This window comes from Kogia breviceps, chromosome 5, assembly GCF_026419965.1.
Source record: "Kogia breviceps isolate mKogBre1 chromosome 5, mKogBre1 haplotype 1, whole genome shotgun sequence".
NCBI classification, from domain to species: Eukaryota; Metazoa; Chordata; class Mammalia; order Artiodactyla; family Physeteridae; genus Kogia; species Kogia breviceps.
In genome coordinates, this window is record NC_081314.1 from 71850065 (window position 1) to 71871524 (window position 21460).

Consider the following 21460-nt stretch of genomic DNA (forward strand, 5'->3'; position numbering starts at 1 on the left):
CTTTATCTAAAAGTTATTTACCCTCAACCTTATGGGATTAGCTTTCCATTTAAGTGGCATCTGTGAAACCAAAGCTTTTGCTATAAAATGGACACATTTCCCGTTAGGAAAGGGCCTGAGAAGGAGGTTTTTTTGTTTGTTTGTTTGTTTAATTATTTGTCCATGACTCCAATAGTAACTCATTCCTAGTTAACCTGTCAGTAGGAGTATAGAAATAGCAAATTAGAAAGAAGAACTCTGGAGTCAGGAGTGTTGATAGCAGCAGGAAATGACAGCCTGATGGTGAGAGAAGAGAGAGCTGATATAAGAACTGATAAAGTTAGCAGTCAAGAATGTTTTAGAACTTGAGTAATAGCCTTACTCTTCATATACAACTGTTGGCTTTCTTAAAGGAAAACCTGAGAGGATAGGAAAGAAGTATGAAGGTTTAAGTATTAATCTAGGTACTCTTCTAACTTTCTGTCTCTGTTTTGGCAAAGTTAACAGGTGAAAAACATAGGACATACATGAATAATAAATCCCTTCCATGTCTTAAAGTCTGGGGTTCGTGATGATTTTTATTAAGCCATAAAAGAATTAGTTATTTTTAATATAAACAGTTTAAGAAAGTAAGAATGTAAGTTTTAAAATGATATCCATCCAAATAATCCATTCGTACAACTTCTGGAGAGTAAAAAATTGCTGTATGTCATTTAAATGAAAGCCCAAAATAGATAATCCTTGGCTCTTTCTGGTCAGAAATGCTAGATATATGCATAGTTGAGTGTCTTCTAGAGGGTAACTAATCTAGAGCCTTTAGTATTTTATAAGAAGGGTGTCTTAGTCATTTGGGGCTGCTGTAAGAAAACATCAAAGACTGAGTAGCTTATAAACAACCAAAATTTCTCTCTCACAATTCTGGAATCTGGGAAGTCCAAGATCAAGGTGCCAGCATATTCAGCGTCTAGTGAAGAAGGCCTGCTTTCTGCTTCAAGTATGGTGCCTTCTCTCTGTGTCCTCAAATAGCGGAAAGGGTGAGGGACCTCTCTGGGATCTCTTTTATAAGGGCACTAATCTTATTCATGAGAACTCTGCCCTCATGACCTAATCACCTCCCAAAGGCTTCACTCCCTAATTCCATCATCTTGGGCATTAGGATTTCAACATATAAGGTTTGGGAGGACACAAACACTGTGAAAACATAGCAAAGGGAAATGAAGATCCAGAGATAGTGTGCCCAGCTCTAAGCCACACAGAAAGTTAGCATTGGTGCTAGGATTAGACCCAGGTTTTAGTGACTGCCAGTTCAGGAAACATATTGCCATAACATGTAACATTCTAAGAATGGACTCATATGGCATTCAAACTCGTAGGCATCCTAACTTGGTCTGTGAATTTATTTATTCATCCATCATCATTAAAGGACTTATTAAGTGATTACTATGTACCTGGCACTATAAGTGTCCATGTTTGCTTTATTCTAAGTATTTGCTGTGAGCATACACACACACACACACACACACACACACAACAACAACAACAACAGCACTGTGAGCCATGAAATCTTAGCTCATCAAAGGTCATACCTTTGGTTTGGACCTCAGTCTTCTTCACCTCAACCCTGAATGTGACCACTTCAAGGACAAGCACATCTAAAGTTTCCCAAGCAGATCAACTTCTCCTTTAAGGACTTTCAGCCCTGGAGCTTCCATACATTATTTTCTGTTACCCTTTTTGTAATTATTCACCCTCACTTTCTCTGAGTTCTGCTTTTGTTTTCACCCTAGGTCTTTTATTCTGCTGTTTAAGATGATTTCTTCTTCTAGGAGGAGAAAGGTCAGGTCTCAGCAGCCGTCTGAGAATTTCTCTTAGCCATTAAGTTATCCTTTGGTTTTTTGTCTAATAATATACATTATTCATACACATTGTTTGGTCTTTCTGCACAGATATTAATTTATTGGGACAGAAAAGGATCTTAGAGATGATCTAGTTCAACTACCTGGTTTCACAGAGGACCTTTGGAGCCCAGAGAGAAGAAAATGGTTCAAGTAACTCAGCAAATTGGTGGCAGATCAATCCGTTGAATGCAGGCTTCCTAAATGTCACACAAAGTTCCACCTCTGGCACCACACTGACCCTGAATTCTCTCTTTATAGACACTGCTGATCTGTTTTTAACTTTATCACTCAACTCTTCCTCAAGGAATATAACTCACAGAGTTTCTTGGTTACCCATGCCAGTAAATGGTTAATCTCACTGAGTCCAAGGCCCTGGAAACTTCTGGGAGGGAGCCAGGTGAGCAAAGAGAGCAGATAAAGGCAGCACCTGCCTTGGGTTTGGAACAGCCTGGGGACAAGGAGAGAATGTAAACACATTCTGCAAATCTTATTGTCTGACTCTGTGCCAGCGTCTTTTGGGTTCTTGTCATGGAAAATGTTTCCTCTGAGGTCATTCATTGAACAGAGGAGCACTGAATACCCTCCAGGGTGCCAACCCAGTCCCCCCTTTTGTCCAGGTTAAATAAGCAAGGGACTAACGTTTCATGGGCCTAGAAGGCCCACCTTTCAACAATATAGGCTGGGAGGTAGGAAATACACTGTGCTGTTCTGAACTGCTCTCTCCCCCTGGCTGCCCGCCCTCCTCCTTCCTCCAGTGCGGCCTCCCTCTGTTTGCTCACCCATACTTACAAGCACACGCCCTGCGTTTAGAGCAAGCGTTAATGTCTGTGCTTCCTCATAAATCTCGGTTTGCTGCCTGGAGCTATGTTTTAAATTCTGTGGTGGAGCTTTGAGAGTCGAGAATGAGTAGAAAGGAGGGGCCGCGGATGGATGTAGTAATGGAAGCTGCCCTTGCCCCTTCCGGGGAGCTAGACTCCTCATTTGCTTCTTTGAACAGGTAGTTTATACCTCAGCACAGCATCTGTGAAGGCCATGATGGAAGGAGAGGGGGGCGTCGTGGGAAAAGATGTTGGCTATCTCACACTGTGCAATAGGATGCATGGCTTCTCTCCGAAGAAAGAAAAATGTGTGGAATGAGCAAATGAATCCAGACTGGTGACCGGCTGGCATATTTTTCTACTTCAGCTAAAAATGACTTCAAGGAGAGGAGTCTGACAAAAATAAGTTTTGTCTCACAAAGCTTGTAATTGAAGAAAATTTTCCCTCCATTGAACTTGAGCTCCTCTTTGTGTTGTTAAACCATATTTATTTTCCATGATTGGTCCTTCGGCACTTGTTTGATAGCTTCTTCTGTATAAGCCTCATCGCTTCAACATGGCTTTGCTTTTCTGGTGTAGGAAGTAAAGCTTCTACTGGGCTGCTGTGATGGTTTAAAGTAGTAATTGCTTGGGCCTTCCACCCTGCCAACAACTGTATTTGAGTAGAATTTTGCATCTGAGTCACTGAGTAAAACGTGTGATTAACATGACTAGGAAGAACTAGAGCAAAGGAAGAACTCTGGTCTTGGAAAATTCTGGTCCTCAGTTTATATATCTATAAAATGAAAGAATTAGAAACACACCTGTAAGGGACCTTCCAACTCAGACAGTCTAGGATCCTAAACATCTCCAGCTATTATTATAAACCCTCTTTCTCTACCAAGTTTTATGAGTCCTAATGGGTCCTTTCTTTTACTTCTATACCTTTCTGTGAGGTTTTGAAATTTATCAGAAGTGAAGGGTACATTAACCTTCTTGCTTCCACTACTGTGGGAATGGAGGCCAGATCCAGTTGGTGTCTTTGAGGATAGAAAGTGCGAACAAAATAAGTTGCAATAGGTGAACTCCTCTACTTCCATAATGGGACTGTCAGGTTTCTATATGTACCTGTTTAGACCTGGGATGCAGATAATAGTAAAATAGGCCCAGAGATCATTAGAGCTTGGACATCTGGAGTTCAGGGATTGGGCCTTATCCATTTCTCTACTCGAGAGATAACACACTGCACAGAGACTGTGCTAATTAAATGGTGGAATTGAAGATAGACAATTTAGGAATGTTCAGAGAACCAGCTCTAAGGTGATTTAAAAGATCATTTTTAACCTATTATAAAAGTTTTACAGAACTAGGCTTATTCAGTCTGGAGAACAGAGAATTGAAAGGGTGTTTTAAGGTGAATGAGAGTCTCTCTGATGGATTTAAGTTTAAGTAGGAAATTATATACATTAATACATTGATGGGAAACAGAAGCTGAACGCATAAGAAATACCCTGGGACTCAGAATCAGATGAAAGAAGAGGGATTAATAGGTGAAGCAGAACATAGAAGATTCCAGCACCTCCTCTGTGCTAAAGATTTGCTCCTCTGGTTTTGTCTATGTCCAGAGATCATGGTGTTTATCCTCCCTCTTTTTATTCTCTTCCACTAGTGGCTCTTGACTTGATGATCCGATTAAAACTGGTCATACTTTTTATCTTATGTCCTGTTAACTTCATCTATTTCTATCAAAAACATTTAAAAATTGCTTATAAGTGTTGAATAAAATGAAAAAAAAATATAAAGGCTCTAAGAGTTACCCAGTAAGCATTATGGTACATAATAGGGACTTAATATTTGCTTAGTCGGATAGAGCCTTCCAGCATACAAAACATTTTTTCATTCATTATCCTCTTGTCCCTCATGAAATTGTTGTTACCTGAAGATGAGAAAAGTGGTATGAAATGCCCAAAGACACAGAGCTAGTGAAAGCCAGGGTTTACACTCAGAGTATGATATTGGGAAGAGAGCTACCAAGTCTTTCTTTGCTAAATAATTTGATTTTGGCATTCTATACCTGGGACTATACTCCCATATTGATTAATTTGACCAAAGCAGCTCAGCGAGAAAGACCCAATCTTCTCACCCTGACAACATTACATTTTTGTAATTTCCCCCTACCCTTTTAGTGCTAACTTATTTTCCTATGATCTCATAATTGCTATTATTGAGAGTATATAAAAATTTACAGTTCCTTTTGAGACAGAGATTTTCTTTCTGACCTTTAGCTAGGATCCCTGGGCAGGTTTTTTGCCCACAGATTATGGCAGGCTCCTTAGGGCAATTCTTTTAACTCTGTGTCTGTTGGAAATAAAGCCGGCTACGTTGTGTAATGGCAGGAGCTTAACTTTGAATGTATTTTGTGACTATAGCCCAGGATGGGGAAAAGACCCCTAACTGAAGTCTTGAGAGACCAGGGCTCTCACCAGCTCAGCTCTGTCTGCAGTGATGCTTTGGGAAAGTTTTAGTCCTTCCTGAGTCTCAATTTTCTCATCTCCAGAAAGAAGGCACTGGGATATAGCTTCCAAAAGCCCTTGTAGCTCTGACACTCTACAGTTTATGAAACTTAAACTACTCTTCCACCACATGGTGGCTGATTTGTGCTTTTCCATGTTTGTAAAATAGAGTGGTAGGTGCTAAAGTTTCCGAGGAGTGATGGGATAATACTGGGTGTAGGCTTTGCAGCGGAAGGTCAGTTCTACTTAAGGAGGCTATTTTGATACCCTTAAATTACAGAAGCCATAATCCAGAGGGTTCTTATGGATCCTGTATGTCCTTGACAGGGTGAATGCTAGTAGCATCATGACCATAGCTGTCTACACCATTTACACAGTTACCGAGGTCATAGAATATCACCACATCGAGACACCCTAAAGGACATATGGGGAAACTGAGATTCAGAAAGAGAAATGAGCTTGCCTATAGTCGCATAGTCATACAGCATTAAGTGTCAAAACCAGGACTAACACAGCACTCCCTGGCCTCCTGTTCACTGCATTTTTTACTCTACTCTTGTCACCTCGGATGACCACTCTCATGGTAGGCACGAGTAACTGTTTAATAAAGCATTCCCAGTCATAAAGGCAATATATTCTCTGCAGTTGCCCTAAGGAGACATTTAACAGAATATGATAGATTTTTATAGCACTCTAGTACTAAAAGTTTTGCTGAGAAATACCACCTTAGTTTTACCTTTGGAGAGACTGCGTGGTTGTAGATTTCTCTTCCCAGCTATCACTTTTGGAGTTCAGGAGAGAAGCTTGGCTGAGCTTGTATGTCTAGACGTATACTACATCTCTGAGAAAGGGCATTGCCACACTCAAATTGATTGATTATTTAGAAATAGGGTCCCTCTTGAATGTCATGCTTAAACTTCATTTGGGGTTTCCCTAAAGTGAAAGATATAAACTGTATTTACTAGGAAAGCTATCTTGGAAGATTTTCATTGCCTTTGAATAAAAGCAAAATTGCACCCAGCACATAAATTGACATATGAAGCATAAATAATTGTATCGTGCAAGTTCTTTTAAGGGACTCAAGCCAGAATGCTCCATTAACTAGCATGCATAGAATATTCATTGAGCTTAGGGCTTCTTACCAGGCCAGTGGGGGGGGGGGGATGAAGGAAAGTAAGGGGTGGAAGGGGGAAGATAAATGTCAGTATAGCAGCTGAGAAAATGAAAGGGTTAGAAAGGGAACTTTAGAGGTATTTATGATGTTTTTATTTTCCTCTCTCTCCTTTTTCTTTCTTCTTTTCCCCTTCCTTGGCAAAGGATTAAGTCCAAAAAAGGTGGGTATCAGCCTTCAAATATAATTGTCAGGAATCTGAGAACTGAGCAACAGAATGAGAAAGGCTCTTTTCTTACTTCCCTTTTGAAACAAGAAGCTGAGGGATCAGCCCGCTGGGGTGTTATATGCATACGTGTGAGATTGCGTTTATAGACATTTCTACACGGATAAACATTCAGAAACCACAATGACATTCCCAGAGGAATCCTGTCCTTAATACAGGAAGTGACAGCTTTGTGAAGGCATCACAATTGAGCTCTGGCTGTCCCTTGAGGTCTGGTTTTTCCTTCTAGATCCCAGGATTTAATTTCTAGAAGAAACGAGAGCTCTGTGATGTTCCACGGGACTGCTTAGAATTACAGGCAACTTAGTTTGAAAGCATGTCGAACGTAAAGCACCTGAGCTAGGCTTAATCTCCAGGGACCTCTTTTGCATTCAGAGATGTCTAAAACCATAAACCATAAATTCTGATGGGTACATGCAAAAGCAGAGGCCACAGAAATTACAGATTTGTTATCCAATGTGGCCACATTCCCCTGCCACAACTTTCCTCCCATCAGCACTCCCAAGCTGACTTTCTCTTGCTCTGTACTTGGGTTTACCAGATGACCAGGCTTGCGCTATAACAGATGGTTACTGCCTCCTACAAAATGTGGGTCAGGACTGTGACCAGGCATAGTCTTCCTATGGGCTCTGACGTGTTTGTTGCTGCAATTTTGGTAGTTGGAATGTGTGCAGAGAATAGAGAACCATGAGACATAGAAGCTGAGGTCACAGGGCATTTTGAATTGGTCATCAACCCTCTTAAAGATCAGGCATACCCTCTTGGGAAGGTCCCATTTCTTCCCAGTTCTTGGGAAGTCCAAGTTCTTTTCTCAGTCATTTCTTGCTTGGGTTTACTGCTTAGTGGATACTGTAGTTGTAGTCATCTTCCTTCTCCTCGAAACTGTCATCCACGTTGATGAAGTCTTCCATGTTTCAGTTCTTGTCCCACCACCTTGACTCTTCCTTCTTCCTTTCTCTTTTAACTTTGACCATCAGAATATTGGCATGAGTTCAGTATCTTTATTTCCAGCCATGGCCTCTGTCCAGAACACCAGAGTCACATTTCCAACCAGGCATTTACCCACAGAATTCTCAACAACATCTTGAACTCATCATGTTTGAAAGCAAATCCACTCTTTTCTTCTCACCTCCTAAATTCCCTGGAGCAATTTAACTAGTTGGTCAGCCAATTATCTCAGCATCAATACAAAGGCTGACTGGGGCATTACATTCTGTTCTCACACTTTTCTGTTTGTTTTAATCTAATGAAAATGGCTAATCTAAAGAAAAACTCCTTTCTTGCAGGAGACAAGGAGAAGGCCTTAGGATCTACTGGGGAAGTCCAGAGCAGCAGTCACTATTATCCTGTTGGAACCCGTGGTCCACTGAGGCGCCTTATGCTATCTTCACTGAGCACCCTATGAAGCACACCAGTGAGAAGTTTCTCGAAATCTGCAAGGTAGGAGACATCTTGGGCATCACTCTCCAATTAGCTTTGTTGGTGAAGCTATGTGCTTTTAAAACATGTACTGTTAAAAAAAAAAATAAGATACAATCTGGGGTTTATATAGATAAAAACTATAATAGGTTTATAGGACTTTTTCAGTAAACAGTAGAGCTGTTTTATATTTGAAAAAATATATATATCAATATTTATAGTAACCATACCACTGCTGTTTCCTCTTTGCTAATCTCTGAGCAAAAATTGTAGTGTAATATTGTTTTAAAATTGCAGTAGTGTTGTTTGTCTGTGTTTATTGCTTATAAGGTACATAAAATTTTCTGTCTATAATTAAATTCAAATTATTTTATTCAGAGAAGGAACATGGAATAGTGTGAAATATGAAGTCAGATACGGCTCGGTGGTCACGTTTAAGTCACTTTTTTTCTCTGGGCCTTGGTAGTCTCATCTCTAAAATGGACACAATGAACAACTGCCCTTCCTCTCAACCTTACTGGGCCATTGTAAGGTTAAATGGATAAAGCATATAGAAATGTTCCGTAAATCGTAAAGCAGTTAAGAGTTATTTTTAATGCCTTTATATTTCATCTCCCCGAGTAAATTTAAAATTCATCAGTGGCAGGGAGGTCCCCTTCTACTATTGTTTCATCTTCCTTAGGGAGACTTAAGCAGTCCTTGGACACTCTGAGTAGTCAGGAAGTAAAACAGCTGGAGCTGTAAATGCAGTGAAATAGCAACCTGCATACTTTTGACAAAACCAGATGTACACATGGGAGTGTGCTTACGGCCTAGAAATTCTTGCCTTCTCTGTTCTCTTTAAGTTTATCTTTATATGCTGTCATTCACTTCAGAATAGCATAACTTTATTTGCTATAAATTCAAAACATGACAATCTACATCTAAAGTCCTTCTGTGGTTGGATGACATACATTACATTTCTTGCCTTATTTTAAACACATTTATTCATACAAGTGAATATGTATATGTATAGACAAATATTTTTAATTGGTAAGTTCCTTACTTTATAAAAGGATCTGAGGCAAAATGTATGTGGTTAGAGGCTAGACGGTGCCTCCATTCCCCCTAACATGTAGGTGAAGTTGGCTTGAATTCCATTCTGCTCTCAGTAAAGCTCAATTGTCCGCTCAAGATTTATGCAGATGTCTTCAGGGGCTTCTGGTCTCCAGGTCTGCCTCTGACACCAAGCTCTTGCAGGCACTAAATTAGTTCTTTGTATGGATCGTTTTGCTAGTCTCCCTGTTATACTCCTATTTCACAATACCTCAACCCATGCATCAACATCAGCCCCTAGCCTGACTCTTAACCACCCAAAATCAACAATAACAAAAAACCAAAATGAAAACCAGAAAGAACAACATAACACTGACACAAAGGCATTTATGTGAGAGTAGACTCACTGAGGGCTTCTGGGAGATAGAGTGGGAGTTTACATCACAATAATGCCCCAACATTCAAATGCATTATCTGTTCTCCTTATTTTTAAAAGACCTTATTAATAATAATGCTCAGATGCATCGCTTCATAATCTCCTCTCCTTTCCTCTCTATCCTGCTCTTGTTCTTCCCCAAACTCCTGTTCTTTTTCTCTTTCTTATTAAAAGTACAGTCATTTATCTGTTTCTTTATTTTAACACTTGTTAATCCAATTGAAAGAACTTAATAATGTATGTTTCCAAAGCCATTTCCTGCCTTTAAAGGTAAACTGGTTCTAATAATTAATTTAATATATATTTTGAAGTAGTAGTAATTCTTTTTTATTTTAAGTCAAAAATAAATAACAACTGCCTGGGTTATTATGTCCATCACTTCCTGGGCAAAGTCTTCTCTTATTTCTCATATCTGGTGTGTTTAAGCACTTATTCTCTCAGTGTCCTTTGCTGGAAGAAATTCAGGGTAAAGGATTTGAAAAGAAATTGTATGAACTACAGAGAAATGCCACTGCATTACTCTAATACTTGATAGTGCTTTATTGTTTTTCTGCCATAGAGAAATAAAATTAAATAATTTAAAAGGAAGCTAAACAATAAAATATCAAAAGGGAAATGGAAAAAAAGGGGGAATGGAATAACTGTTCCCAAAATGCCCATGAACACAATTAGCAGACTGGAGCATAAAGTTTTGCCCAAGACTTCCTATCAGCCAAGGCTAAAGGGGAAATTTGATGTTCATATAGCTCTCCTTGGATGGAAGAAAGAACAACACGTGTGTGTGTGTGTGTGTGTGTACGTGCACATGCATGCATGGGTATGAATGAGCATCATGAGTGGTTGGTTAGTTAGTTGGTTGGTTTCCAGTCAATCAAACTACTTTTTGAATCTGTTAAGTGTATTTTCTTTAAGGCTTTTCTCATTAAATTATTCTTCTAAAGTCTTTATTTCGTTCCTGAAAACAGTCTGGAACTTTCATTTGCCAAGCCACTTCTCAGTTAAAGGCCACCGCGAGTCCCAGCTCCCTAAGAAAACAAGTGATCTCAGTCTGGGATATGAGCTGATGACTACTCTGATCCAGTTCTTTGTTTCTTGGTTTCTCTTTTGTTGTTGGTTTTTATGTCACAAAGTTATTTGTGTTTAGGACATTTTCCAAAATTGGCTTTGATTAATATTCAGTTTTATTAATGTAAAAGTATAAATAAGAAGAACAGTAATTCTGGGGATATAGAATCCCTTTTGTATGACTATTTTGACATAATACGATTTTAAAAGGGTGATATAAACTAGTTTTTTCATTTCCCCTATGAATAAAATAGGAAAAAATAGAAGAACATGGGGGAAATGCATAACTAAATAGAATACTTGAAGCAATTTAATTCAATTTAGCAAACCTATTATGGCAGAGGAGAGGGAATCATGTACAGCTGAGATATCCACAGTCAAAAATTTCAAATTATTTACAATCTAACTGAATAATTTAAAAGTACTTTTATAAAATTCATTTTTTTGTTTTTATTCAGAGTCTTTTCTTCTACAGAAACTGGACTCTCTCTATTTAACAAATGTTTTCTGGTACCTAAAATGTACAGCTATTCTGATTGTTGTTAAGAATACAAACGTAAATGAGACAAGATTCTTGCCTTTGTGGAAGGCATTGCTTAATAGAGGAGGCAGATAAAAATGCAAAGATTTAAAAATAAGTGCTAAAGAACTGAAACAGAGTTTGGATCAGATGAAGAGAATTGGAGATAGTTGAAGGTACATGGAGTATCTTAGACACAGACAGTTTAGCTGGAGTTTAATCTTGTATATTTCCCACCATAATTGTACTGGCTCAGAGGATGGGTATAAGGACCTAAACTAAGTTAGGAGTGCTAGGAATGGAGAGAAGATGAAGAGATTTTGAGATATTAAGGGTATCAATGGAAGATGGTAACTGGCATGATATGGTAGGTGAAGGAGAGGAAGAAATCAAAGATGGCATGGTCTGGTTTGGGTAAGTGATGAGTCCATTAATTTGAATGGGGAAAACTGAAAAAAGAGTAGGTTTAAAGGTTCAGTTGAAGACATACTGAGTTTGAAAGGTCCATGGAATGTGGGGTTGAGTTGGTTGCCAGGCAGTTAGAAATTTAGGTCTGTCTGAAGCTCAGTAGAGAAAGTTGAGCTGTTTATATAGGTTTCAGACCACACAACACTGGGTCGAAGCTGAGTGTTGGGATTGATTGGTCAGAAAAGTACCCGAGGAAGAGGAATTAATGGAAAAAATTGCATTCAAATTCAAATTTATACTATCTCTAAGTCCTTCAGCACTGATATAAAAAAATCACCATCAAATTTATGAAATACTAGGTCAAAATACATTACTTCTTTTACCCATCTCACTAACTCTATATCACTTCTACTTCCGGTAAGTGTGATGGTCAAATGGCTTCTTTCCAGACATTCTTGCTTATCTCCAAGCCTTACCAAATTTTTTCAACTTGTGCATGCACATATTTTGCATTAGTCATATAAAACAGTTGTGAAAATAGGAAATAATATTTTTGGTATTGATTTTATATTACAAGACATAAAAATGATCTCATCAGTTATATAATTACACTTTATATTTATTGATTATAATTTGCATGTGTTCATGTAATTCAAGTAACAAAAACCCTTTGAGGGCAGGATGCTATCTCCACTTTAAAAGTGAAGGTACTGAGGGCTTCCCTGGTGGCGCAGTGGTTGAGAATCCGCCTGCCAATGCAGGGGACACGGGTTCGTGCCCCGGTCCGGGAAGATCCCACATGCCGCGGAGCGGCTGGGCCCGTGAGCCATGGCCGCTGAGCCGGTGCGTCCAGAGCCTGTGCTCCGCAACGGGAGAGGCCACAACAGTGAGAGGTCCGCATACCACAAAAAAAAAAAAAAAAAAAGTGAAGGTACTTAGAGTGACTAAGTGAATTGACTGAGATATTATAATAATAACTGTATTTCCACACCCAAACAATTTGCAAATGCTCAGGGAAATAGTTAAAAACGAGAAAGAACTCTGTGTGTGTGTGTGTGTGTTCATAGTCATTACTATGATATAATATGATATGATACTTTACAACCAAGGTTAATTATTCTCAATTGTTTCATCCACTTTATATTTGCAACTTTTAGCATTATCTTTCCTCTTTTAACCATTTGTAACAGAATCAGTTTTGCTTGCCCAATGGGCAGCAAGCCAAAGGCTTAGATGCTGAGGTTTTCAGCAGAGAAAGGGTTTATTCACGAGGCAGCCAAGCAAGGAGGTGGATGAACAGATCTCAAGTCAGCCTCCCCCAAAACAAGAAGCTTGGGATATTTATGGGATAAAGAAACAGGGTGGTCTGAGGCATGGGGAAAGGTGATTGGAGGCAAGAAAACACTGAGGTAATCTGTGTTCTGTGCAGGCGTATCGGAGTTACATTCTTCTTCTTAGGGTGCTTATTCAGAAAATGATGGTGTTGGTGTAATCTGAGGGTGGAGTTTTTGGGCTTCTGACATCAAAAGGTCATCCTCTGGACACTTACACAGTGGAACGGTCGGTGGTCTTGACCAATTTGAACTGGACAAGACTAGCTCCATGTTCCTGAAAAACAACTTAAGCCACCATTTCTATGGCCAGCCATAAGTTAGAGGCGTTATCTATAGGGGGCAGTTAGAGGAATCTTGTGACATATTCTCTAACCTACATGAAGCTTGGAGGGCATGCGATTTGCAGGAACAATTAAAGAGAGCTTAATCAATGAAGGCAGGTTACAGAATAGTATTTACTAAGCAAGTTTAGTTCAAGGGATCTAATTGATGACTGCCCTTGGTTTCACGTTGTCTTGCTGGATTCTTAAGAGTGTGTGGAGTCTTGTTGAGAGGAACTAGTGATTGAGCCCAGAGCTGTAGAATAATAGTGAATGGATCATGGATGCTCTACAGCTTAATCAAAGTGATTTACAGACCAACCCTTTTTACTTTTGTCTGGCATCTTTCTCCTTATTTTCAAGGAAATTATGAAAGTGAACAAATGTTTTAGCAATCAAATGTAACTTTATATTCTTAATCGCTTGGTTTTCTGCCACATTAATTCAACAAATATTTATTTAATTATTTATATATTTTTTATTTTAATTTTTTTTGGCCACGCGGCTTTTGGGATCTTAGTTCCCTGACCAGGGTCTGAACCGGTGCCCTGGCAGTGAAAGCGCTGAGTCCTAACCATGGGGCTGCCAGGGAATTCCCTAACAAATATTTACTGAATACCTCCCTGGCATTGAATACTACATGCTGAGCAATGCTGTAGATAATTGTTGGGATAGCAAGAAGAATAAAACAGATTTTGCCCCCAGACATTTATAGTGTAGAGGAAGAAGGCAAAAAAGGTAATTAATAAATTATAATTTAATGTGCAAATACTGTTGATAGAGAGATTCCAAGTTTTTATCAGAGCCCAGCAGAGAGAACAGTTAAGTCCAAAAGTTAACAAATGTGATAACATTTGATGTGAAATTCAAGGTAAGAGTAATTTAGGCATCAAAGCAGGTGGGGAAAGACATTTCAAATAACAGAAACATGATTAGAAGCTGCAAATTACAGAGGTGTATAAAATGTTCTTGGACAAAGAGTCGTTCACTTAAGCTAGAGTTTAAAGTGTGTGTGTGTATGTGCGTGCACGTGTGCACGGGGAGGGTTGGGAAAATGGAATAGGATGAGGATGGAAATTAGGATTTGTAGAAACAACCCTTTTGTAGGAAAAAAAGCTTTTGCTGCATCTTCCTTTTTCCGTCTCTATGCCTGAACATACCCACAATCATGGTGTCTCTATAAAGATAATTCCAAGTAATATGTGCAAGGATGATATAAACATCTGTTTATCTTCTGTTCAGCTGCGTGGCTTCCCAAGGGGTTTCCATTGCTGGGTATTGGATGGACTTTTTACTCCAACATGCTTCACTTGCTGCATGAGGTGGCTGAAACCTGTAGCCTGAAGGCTTGGAAAACCTGCTCAGCTAAAGAATGTGGACCTGCAGGCATGAAACCTGGTCCTTTTACCCAGTGTAAACAGGAAGCAAGTGATGGTTGTAATAAGGAAAACTGAGACTCTGGGCAGTGAACTGCTGGCAGACAGCATGTGAAGCAAACCAGGGGCCCAGTCACTCAGCTGATAAATAATCGCTGTAAAGTCAAGAACATTACACACTCACACACACACACACACACACACACACACACACACACATGCACACACACACAGAGTTACACTTTACCTTAACCAGCACACAGACCCTATGTAACTGGAGTTGTTAAAACTTGACCCTCTGTTTTTGAGGCTGGAATAAAAGAGAGAGCCAGGGGTGAGTGTATAAAAGCTTTTAGAGAAAAGTATGTGGTTGGTGGCATTCATATCAAATGACACCGCGTTCCTGTCACACAGATTGAGTTCAGGTGCTTGAAATGCTCAAGAGCCAGCTTGGGGACTTGGCCTTTTGTCTGCCTCCTTCAATGCACAGCTTGTCCCTCTGTCTTCACAGCCTCTCCTCTTTTTAAAGGGCTCACAGAAATTACTAGAAATGAAGTACATCTGACTCGAATGAAATGCCAAGTTCACTGAGTATGAAATAGTGTCAACTTTTTCTTTCCAGCACTTTGATTCTGAGGCCACAGAGAATTCTCATGAAATAAAGCTTATGATGAAGACTGGGGAGGCATCCAGTAACCCAAACTGATATATATTGGTCTGTGAAAAAGCATCCTGACAATCCAGAGAGTGTTGACCATGGAAATGTTGAAGTGAATTGATGAATTGCACTTTGGACTTTAGGAAATCATAGTTTAGTGATGACAGTGATGATGTAGTTAATGATTTATTGACAATATTCATTATTGGCAATAGGCTTCCTTCAGTGCTTTTGCAATATGACTCCAAATTCCAGCCTCATCTTATTCACCTTCCCCAACCCTTCCTGAAAGACATTAGCATGTGGGCACACACACATAGAGCTTATTACAAACCCTTTGTTTATTAAAGTTAGTTTAATCTATGTAACCAACCTATGAGTTTGATGGTATTAATAGCCTTATCTTATAGAAAGGAAACTATAAAATTCAGAGAGGTTAGATAACTTGCCCAAGATCACACAGCTAGTGAGGGCCATATTTGCAATGTAAGAGCAGATCTGTTTTATCTTAATACTCATGTTACATCATGCTATATACTTCCTTTAGTTCAGTGGTTCTCAGCAGGAGACGATTTTACCCCTGGGGCACATTGGCAATATCTGGGCAACACTATTAGTTGCCATACCCGGGGTTGTGGTGCCACTGGTATCTGGTGGGTAAAGCTAGGGATGCTGCTTAACTTCCTAAAATACAGAGGACATAGTCCCCTGCAGCAAAGAATTATTTGGTCCCAAACAGCAATAGTTCCAAGGTAGGGAAATCTTAGGTTAGTTGTATAGATGGACAGCCATACTTCTGACTTTAATTCTTAGAAAACTGGATGAAATATTTGAGATGCATACATGAAATGCAACAGAATAAAAAATATTTTTTGCCTTGAGTATTTGGCGGGGCTTGTGGAAGAGAGAGGATCTGAGCTTGGTTTTGAAAGATGAGTTAAAAGCATGAGCACTATAGATCTTTGTGGATTGAACAGACTGTCAGAGCCAGAGGTTCTTAGGCAAGCTTAATACAGTGAGTTTTTAAAAAAAATTGTTTTAAAGGAAAAGACTTTTAAAAATAAGATCTGGTCTTCCCTGGTGGCGCAGTGGTTGAGAGTCCAACTGCCGATGCAGTGGACACGGGTTCGTGCCCCGGGCCGGGAGGATCCCACATTCCGCGGAGCGGCTGGGCCCGTGAGCCATGGCCGCTGAGCCTGCGTGTCCGGAGCCTGTGCTCCGCAACGGGAGAGGCCACAACAGTGAGAGGCCCGCCTACCGAAAAAAAATAAAAAAAATAAGATCTTACTCAGAAACCAAATACATAAAACCTATAAAAATAGAGCAGCTCAGATTGATGTGATTATAGGGACTGAAGCTTACCTTTTACCTTTTCTTCCATATCTTCTCCCCAGATCCTCAGGTATCTGTTGTTTTAACACTATTAATAATAGCACTTTCTTTCTTTTCAAAAGAATCGTGGTTTGGATGATAAATTATATGGTCACCCAACCTCTGAAGAAATCTAGTGTTCTAAGGAACAAGTTATGAAAATTATTGAGTCTGATTTTTTTCTCTATCCCTTTTGAAAATGAGGAACATAAATTCTTTCCTAAATATTAGGATTTCATTCAAATGCTTCTAGCAACTTACATAACTGTAATATAGATATCAAAACCTGGAAATTAAACATTGGGACAATACTATTAACTAAACTGCAGACCTTATTTAAATTTCATCAGTTTTTTGTTTTGTTTTTCCTAATGTGCTCTGTTTGCTCCAGGATCCAATCCAGGATCCCATATTGCATTTAATTATTCTGTCTCTTTATTCTGTTTCACAGTATTTCTTTTATTTTCATGACCTTGGTGCTTTTGAGGAATACTGGTTGGTTATTTTGTAGAATGTTCTCACTGTGGGTTTGCCTGATGCTTTCTCATGATTAGATTAAATTGAATTAGATTTCTGGGGGGGCACAGATACTGCAGAAATGATGTTGTGTCCTTTCACTACCTCATATTGCAGGCTCATGATGCCTGTATGTCTTACTACCAGTGATGTTAACCTTGATCACTTGTCTAAGATGGGGTATGCTGTATTGCTCCTTTGTAAAGTTAGTATTTTTCCCTTTATAATTGATAAATATCTTGGAAGAGGTACTTTGATGCTCAACCCATGTTTTTTGAATTCATGGTTTCTGAGTAGAATTTAAGATAGCCTTTGGCATCTAGGGAACTTTTATTATTTTAAAATAGTTCATATCACAGGTTTTTACAAAATTGCTTTCTGGAGTCTATCATGCGTATCAAAGAAATGGCATTCAAAGTCTGAAACTGAACGGAATAGGACTAAGGAAGCTAAAATCATTCTTGCTTGTAAGTGATAATATTTATATCTATAAATAGTACGCTTTAAAAATATTTTTGAGCAATGCACTTGGATCTAATGAGTTTGGTATTTACCATCATTATCATTATTATTATTTTCCCATTTTCAGATGTGTAAACTAAGACTCAGGGAGATTAAATGATTTTTCTAAAGTCTAATCATCAGTAGCAGATAGGGCAAGGGAACATACTTTTTTCCGACTATATGCAGTGATGGAATGGACATGGTTGGATTGCAGTGAGTTCCATATCATTGGATATGTCCATGTAGAAGGGTATGGTTTATTGGAGAGGATGAGTCTAGGCAAATTAAACAATAGATGAGTGGCTGGAATCTATAAACCTAAGATCACTTCTGACCTTGATTATTCCATGTTATTAATTTATTCTTCCGATTTTGCTTTTCTCTCTTGGAAACTTAAGAAAGAACACTTCTTTCTGACTTTTTTTTAAAGATACTGATGATGTATTTTCTTTTCTTGTTTTTTATAAATTTTATTTATTTATGTATTTATTTTTGGCTGCATTGGGTCTTTTATTGCTGCATGTGGGCTTTCTCTAGTTGCAGCGAGCAGGGGCCACCCTACATTGCGGTGCACAGGCTTCTCATTGTGGTGGCTTATCTTGCTGTGGAACACAGGCTTTAGGCATGCAGGCTTCAGTAGTTGTGGCATGCAGGCTCAGTAGTTGTGGCTCGCAGGCTCTAGAGTGCAGGCTCAGTAGTTGTGGCTCGCAGGCTCTAGAGTGCAGGCTCAGTAGTTGTGGCACACAGGCTTAGTTGTTCCGTGGCATTGTGGGATCTTCCCGGACCAAGGCTCGAACCCGTGTCCCCTGAATTGGCAGGTGAATTCTTAACCACTGAACCACTAGGGAAGTCCCCTTTCTGTCTTTCTTATCCAATCAACTAAAGAACTGGTGGAATTTGCTGTAAGGGATGATGTCTTCCCTTCCAGAATCCCCAGGCTACATGACTATAGCTTGTTTCATTCAATGATACTAATATTTAGATCCATTCTAAGGTCTTAAAGGGGATGCTAGGACTGGGAACTAGTAATAAGAGGTAACTTCTGTCTCTCTTTGTCACTATAGGATCATGGAAAACAAGCAAAATCCTACCTGTCTGTTCAATTCTTTAGTCAGTGATCTTTAGAAGTGAGTCTGTTTTTTAAATTAAGGTTTGACATTATCTAATTCAGTAAACATTACTTGAACTAAAAAAGAGGGACAAGTACCTTAGTTTATTTTGAAAACCCTCAGATATTGAGGCACTCTAACAAACTCTATGTTGTTTATCATAAAGTCACTATTTTTTTTAACTTCTGATATTATCCCAAAACCATAGATTTAAATGCATCTTTTCAAAAGAGCAAACTGAGGCTCGAAAAGCGGAAGAGAATTTACAATGTCACAGAGCAAGTAAATCAGCAGTTTTATTTGCATGGTTTTTCTTTCTTTCTTTTTTTCTTCTTATAGGTTAGGTCAAATAGTAGTAATGGACATATTCTAAATTTTAGATTCTTTTTCTTACCAACAGGAAAACTAAACCTACAATTGAGAAGTGGTTGCCCAAGGACAATTTGGTATAAAATTAAGAATCCAGGATAAAACCTATATTGAAAATGGGATTATGGAGAAAGACTACAGGCTTCTCTTTCTTCATTGAATCGTCATTCTGTATTAGTCCCTCAAAGCCAAGATTGGCCTCCTCATGGAGAAAAGGAAAAACAATGGTGTCTTTAGTGAACATGCTTAATAATTTAGATTGATATTGGAATATACTCTAAAAGTTTTAATTTAGACTTGTAAGACAGTTGCCTAGGAAACATATTTGGATCTCACTGTGAGTAGGCCCTTATTCCTAATGTTCCATTTTACCATGTGCAGAAAGTGGAGTGATTCTGGACAAATCATTTACCTTCTATTAGTCTTGATTTCCAACATGGGAATGATGATACCTTCTTTTACTTACCTGATAGGCTTATACTAGAATGAGATAATGGATATAAAAGAGCTTATTGGAAATACAAATATATGAGCTTTCCTAATTCATTTCCTTCTTTATATCTCCATTTGCAATGCTCCCTGAATTACCCTCCTCTTAACCCAATTCAACTTGATTTGACCGAAAGAAGGAATTTTTTTTCACTCATTAAACTTAAAGTTCAGGATAGGTTGATCCAGTAACTCAAATGGCTTTGTGAAGAATTACTCTCTCTCCATGTCTTAGTTCTTTCACTTTTGTTGGTTTCAGTCTCAGTCAGGTTCTCACTGTGTGGCCAAAATGACCATGAATACCTCCGGGCTTGGATGCGATCAGTTTCACAACCACATTGGTCATGTGCCCATACCTGAATCAATCTCTTCGATCAGAGGAATGGATTCCTGTGATTGGTTAGGACTGAGTCATGTGCTAAAGTCAGCTCCACTTAAGCTATTTGGACTAAATGGAAGAATGTGGTTCTCCAAAGGAAAATCGAGGTACTCTTATTGGAAGAAGAGCCTCAAATGGAGGAAAGGATGCTGGCTTGGAAAGAACAACCGCTGTCAGATAGGCCCCCTCTAACCTCATTTCACCCATTGAAACCCTATTAACCCTCAAAGGATTGTCTCAAGAGTTTCCTTTTGAAGTCATTCCTAATCCTCTAACCACGTATGATTTCTCCCTCTTTTGTGTTTCTTTAGCATCACGTGCCTCTTTTTGCTGTTTATTTTCATGGACTTGGTACAATCATCACAAGTTCATTTTTTATGTTATAGTGTCACTTCTGTGAGGTCAGAGACTATATCTCCCTTGTCTTTGAATCTTCAGCTGTACCCGACTGGTGTCTGATCCATAATAGACTATCAGCAAATATTTATTAAACTTACTTCTTAATGTTGTACAAGTTATGAATAATGAAAAATAAACAAGATGTGGCAGCTAATTTTATTATGTACATAATTTATTAACTGATTAATTTATTAAAAGACTAACAGAAGCAATGTTAACAATTCTGAGATACGATTTCTGTTTAAGAAGTAAGAATAACTGAAGCTCCAGGAGAGTGGTCAACTTTTGTGAGCACTGGCTGGGGGGGGGGGGTGGCGTCTCTGGACCTACTCTGCATTCACTAACTCTGTGCCTTCTTTTCCTCTTCAGTCGTCTGGGTTCATGTCTAAGCTTGTTCCAGCTATCCAGAATGCCCACAGGAATTCCACTGGATCTGGAAGAGGAAAGGGACTGATGGTGTTAACTGAACCCGTTTTGATTGAGACCTACACAGGTCTGATGTCATTCATTGGAAACTGCAACAAACTTGGCTATTCCCTTGCCCAGGGGAGTGTTGGTTTTTGACACTCTTTTTGGGGGATAAATACATCATCCATAGCTACATCATTACTGAAGATTCTGTTTCAGCCCACCATATTTTTGGACTGAAACAATTAGTTATTGTTAAATAGTATAACATGATTTTGAAGATTCAGTATCTTAGGGGACCTAAAAGCTTGATTAGACTGACAAATGCACACTTCAGACCTTATATAAGGATAATCAAATTTCTTAAAACCAGAAAATAAATTTTCCTGAACCCATCAAATAATGTTGGAAAAAAAAAAAATAATAATGTTGGAAAATGAATGACAAATGAACACCTGATCGTAAACTTGGGGAGGACCCTCTGGGTTCTTGTTTCTCTGTCCTCTAAATGTAGGCATGTTCTGGGTCTTTATTTTCAGCTCTCTGATCCTGATCTTCTCTCTTACTGGGGTCTCAATCTATATTATTTTAGCCACCTTTTTTTATGAGGATGACTTCCAAATCCATATTCTAATCCCTGGTGTTTAAGACTCAGTTTTGCATTTCTGTCTGCTGATCATCTCTGTCAGCGTTCCAATGGCCACTTATACTGAGCATCTTCAAAATCTTGGATTTCTGTATGGGATTTTAATGGTCCCAGT

At 38.9% G+C, this 21460-nt stretch overlaps 1 protein-coding gene across 1 annotated transcript in view; it reads left to right on the forward strand.

Annotated features, from left to right (window-relative positions):
- Positions 1-20855, forward strand: part of TPRG1 (tumor protein p63 regulated 1) — a 118936-nt gene extending 98081 nt beyond the window's left edge. The window contains exons 4-5 of the mRNA XM_067033502.1: positions 7871-8024; positions 20661-20855. Coding sequence (XP_066889603.1) covers positions 7871-8024; positions 20661-20855 — 349 coding nt within the window. The remainder of the gene's footprint in view (positions 1-7870; positions 8025-20660) is intronic.
- The last annotated feature ends 605 nt before the right edge of the window (positions 20856-21460 follow it).